At 48.1% G+C, this 3603-nt stretch overlaps 1 protein-coding gene across 1 annotated transcript; it reads left to right on the plus strand.

The window, feature by feature from the left end:
• Positions 1–328: 328 nt before the first annotated feature.
• LOC311592939 (uncharacterized protein) lies at positions 329–1327 on the plus strand (the record flags this gene model as incomplete). The annotated part of the gene is made up of 1 exon (XM_084773843.1): positions 329–1327. The coding sequence occupies one exon, from the start codon at positions 329–331 to the stop codon at positions 878–880; it is 552 nt and encodes a 183-aa protein (XP_084629969.1). The 3' UTR covers positions 881–1327.
• Between the last annotated feature and the right edge of the window lie 2276 nt (positions 1328–3603).

Here is a 3603-nt window from a genome sequence, read left to right on the forward strand (position 1 = left end):
GCCTCTTGGGGACATCCTTAACCACCTGAAGCACATGCTCTAACAATGGGATAGGGGATGACAAAAACAAAAACAAAACAAGCAAGTAAACAAAAAAACAAACAGGAAAAGCAATGCAAAAATAAACAGGGATCCTCAGCTGAGCCAGCAGGAAGCCACTGTAAGGAGAAAACATGAAAATTTGGAGTCAAGGAAGTGACTGAGGCAGACTTGCACCTGACTCTAAACAGGGATATAAAAGCCAGAGGCTCAGGAGGCTCCACATCTGCACATCTTCCCTCTCTGCCTGCTCCTCTGACCTGCTCCATCCTCACCAAACACCAGAACCATGACCTGCTGTGGCTGTTCCGGAGGCTGTGGCTCCAGCTGTGGGGGCTGTGGCTCCAGCTGTGGGGGCTGTGGCTCCTGCTGCTGCAAGCCTGTGTGCTGCTGTAAGCCTGTGTGCTGCTGTGTGCCCACCTGTTCCTGCTCCAGCTGTGGAGGCTGCAAGGGAGGCTGTGGCTCCTGTGGGAGCTGCAAGGGAGGCTGTGGCTCCTGTGGGGGCTGCAAGGGAGGCTGTGGCTCCTGTGGGGGATGCAAAGGAGGCTGTTGTCAGTCCAGCTGCTGCAAGCCATGCTGCTGTCAATCCTGCTGTTGCAAGCCCTGCTGCTGCCAATCCAGCTGCTGCAAGCCTTGCTGCTGTCAATCCTGCTGTTGCAAGCCCTGCTGCTGTCAGTCCTGCTGTTGCAAGCCCTGTTGCTGTCAGTCCAGCTGTTGCAAGCCCTGCTGCTGTCAGTCCAGCTGCTGTTGCAAGCCCTGTTGCTGTCAGTCCAGCTGTTGCAAGCCCTGCTGCTGTCAGTCCAGCTGCTGTGCCCCCGTGTGCTGCCAGTGCAAAATCTAAATCTCTCAGCACTTCAGTTTTCCTGATGCTCCATGACCCACCTAGAGTTCCCGAATTAGTTCCTTTCTACATACTTTCCTCCAGATTCTTGTAATCCATCTGCACCTTTCATCCATGTCCTTATCTCCTTCCCTGGCACAACCCTCCAGCTGGGTCTTGTCTCCACCTACCCTCTGGAAGAACGTGCCTCATAGGCCCTGGAAATGACCCTTCGTAGAATAGCTGGGTAGCCATAGGCGGCCTCTTTGAGGCTGCTGACATCCAGAGTTTGACCCGCACAGGAGTCTGTGCTTCTGAGCTGTCAGGGACTGTTTTCAATGGGTTCTCAACCTTCTGGACCTTGAGTCTTCCAGGCTACTTCCTTTTACCCTGTGACTCGGTTTCTAAGACCTCCTTGTTGCCTCATACTTCTCCTGCTTGAATAAATAAAATAATAAACAAATTTTCTTCGTGTGTGAATATACATGTTTAATGGGGCAGTCTGTACAGATACATGTGAGTGTGTGTATATGTGGAAGCCCCAGGTCAATCTTGATTGCCACTCCTTAGTAGCTGCTGTGGTGATTAGTAATTGTCATCTTGATGGAATTCAGGGTCGCTTAGGAGCCAGGCCTCCAGGCACACTTGGGAGGGATTATCACAGAATGATTGAGGTTGATCTCTGAAACAGTCTATGAGGGCTTGCCTTTAACACTTCAGTTGATGTACAAAGACCCACCTTAATGGTGTGTGCACTATTCTAAGTGCATGGTATTCTGGGCTGTATATGATGGAGAAAATGAGCTAACCACGACCATCCATTCGCCTACTGGACTCTGCTTCCTGATGGTTTAGGGGATGTGACCAGGGGCTCCCCTGACTTCGCTGCAACTATGAAGAACCCTCTTGATCTGTCAGCCAGAATAAACCCTTTCTCCTTTAAGCTGCCTTGCCAGGATATTTCACCATAATCATGGGAAAGTAACAAAGACAGCCATTCATTTTGTTTTTTGAGGCAGGGTTTCCACTGGCTGGGATCCTGGGTTCTCTGATTAGGGCTCTCTGACTAGCTCAATTTGTCCACTGAGCTCCAAGTGTCCTCCTGACTCTGAAAGAAAAGTGACCAGTTACAATGGTTAGTTAGCACACAAAGAAATTTGCCATGTTATTTGAATGTGAATAACTCAAATGAACACAAAATGCCTGTGTTGACTCTGCAGTCTCATGGAAGAGCAATCCTGTGCAAGGCTTCCCACATACAGACTCCCCTTTGCGAACATGTAGCCGTGAAAAACAAGTGTTTCATCATGGTGCATTGTATGGTGACAAAAGCTCCCAGTAGGGTGATGGATATGATTTAAGTGGTGAGTTTAAAGTGGAATGCCTACCAGGAAAGTGGGATAGGTGTGAGGACATACTATTGGGACTCTACATGAGTGAAATATGGGAGAACAGGGAAATAGAAGAATCCAGTGGGGTCCTAGAAACCTACAAGAAGAACATTATATGGGCATATCTGGACCCAGGAGTTCTGCTCAAACTATGGCACCAAACAAGGACAATATGTGTAGTAAACATTGAACCCCTACCCAGATCTAGCCAATGGACAGGACATTCTCCACAGATGAGTGAAGAGTGGGGACTGATTTTCATATGAACTCTGATGCCCCATATTTGACCATGTCCCCTTGATGGGGAGGCCTGGTGGCACTCAAGGCAAGGATAGCAGGCTACCAAGAAGAGACTTTATACCCTATGAGCACATACAGAGGAGGAGGTCCTGCTCAGACACAGTCATAGGAGAGGGAAATAGGGTGAAAGTAGGAGGGAAGGAGGGAGGGATGGACAGGGAGGAGGAATGGGAGGATACAAGGGATGGGATAACCATTGAGATGTAATATGAACGAATTAATAAATAATTAAAAATAAAGTGGAATGCCTGTCTGCAGTTAGAAACATCCCACTCTCTTTCCACAGAACAATATAGATAAACCTCACAGACCACCGATGTGCTACGTGAGAAACAGAACAAGATGTAGAACAACTGTTGATGCTAATAAACATGGTGGGGAGACGAAGCCAGACAGATCTTGGGGCTTGTTGCCCAAACAGTGTAGTCTACTTCACCAGTTCCACCTCAGTGAGAGACACTGTCTGACAAAACAAGATAGAAGGAACTAGAGAAATGAAGTCAAGCTGTCTAGACTTAAAAACTGCAACAGCGCTAAAAGCTCTATATGACAGCTCTGGCATTTTGGGGAAAGTAGACTAAGAACCTGTGGAAAGTCTCTTCAAAACCACCGAATGGAGCCAAGTGTGGTGGCGCACACCTGGAATCCCAGCACTCGGGAGGCAGGGGCAGGCTGGTCACTGTGAGTTCAAAGCCAGTCTGGTCTACAAAATGAGTCCAGGACAGCCAAGGCTACACAGGGAAACCCTGTCTCAAAATAACAAAAAAGAAACAAATCCACCAAATTAGGTGCAGCTAAAAGAGACTAAAGGTAAACCAAAACTAAACTAAACTAAAACACAGCCTTGAGAGACTAAGACAGTGACTGAGATATCAGTTCAGATGTGTGTGAGAGAGTCTGAAAATCACTTAAGACCCCGGGCTCAAGTAGTACGTAAACACAAAGAACATTTATTCTGCAGAAACAGCCTGCTTGCCCGGGTCAACCATCCACACAAAATGGTGGCAACCACGAGGAGGAGCTTGCAGGCTCTCTTAACTGCTTCTGGGGGAA

This window comes from Acomys minous, assembly GCF_964271855.1.
Source record: "Acomys minous genome assembly, chromosome: 2".
NCBI classification, from domain to species: Eukaryota; Metazoa; Chordata; class Mammalia; order Rodentia; family Muridae; genus Acomys; species Acomys minous.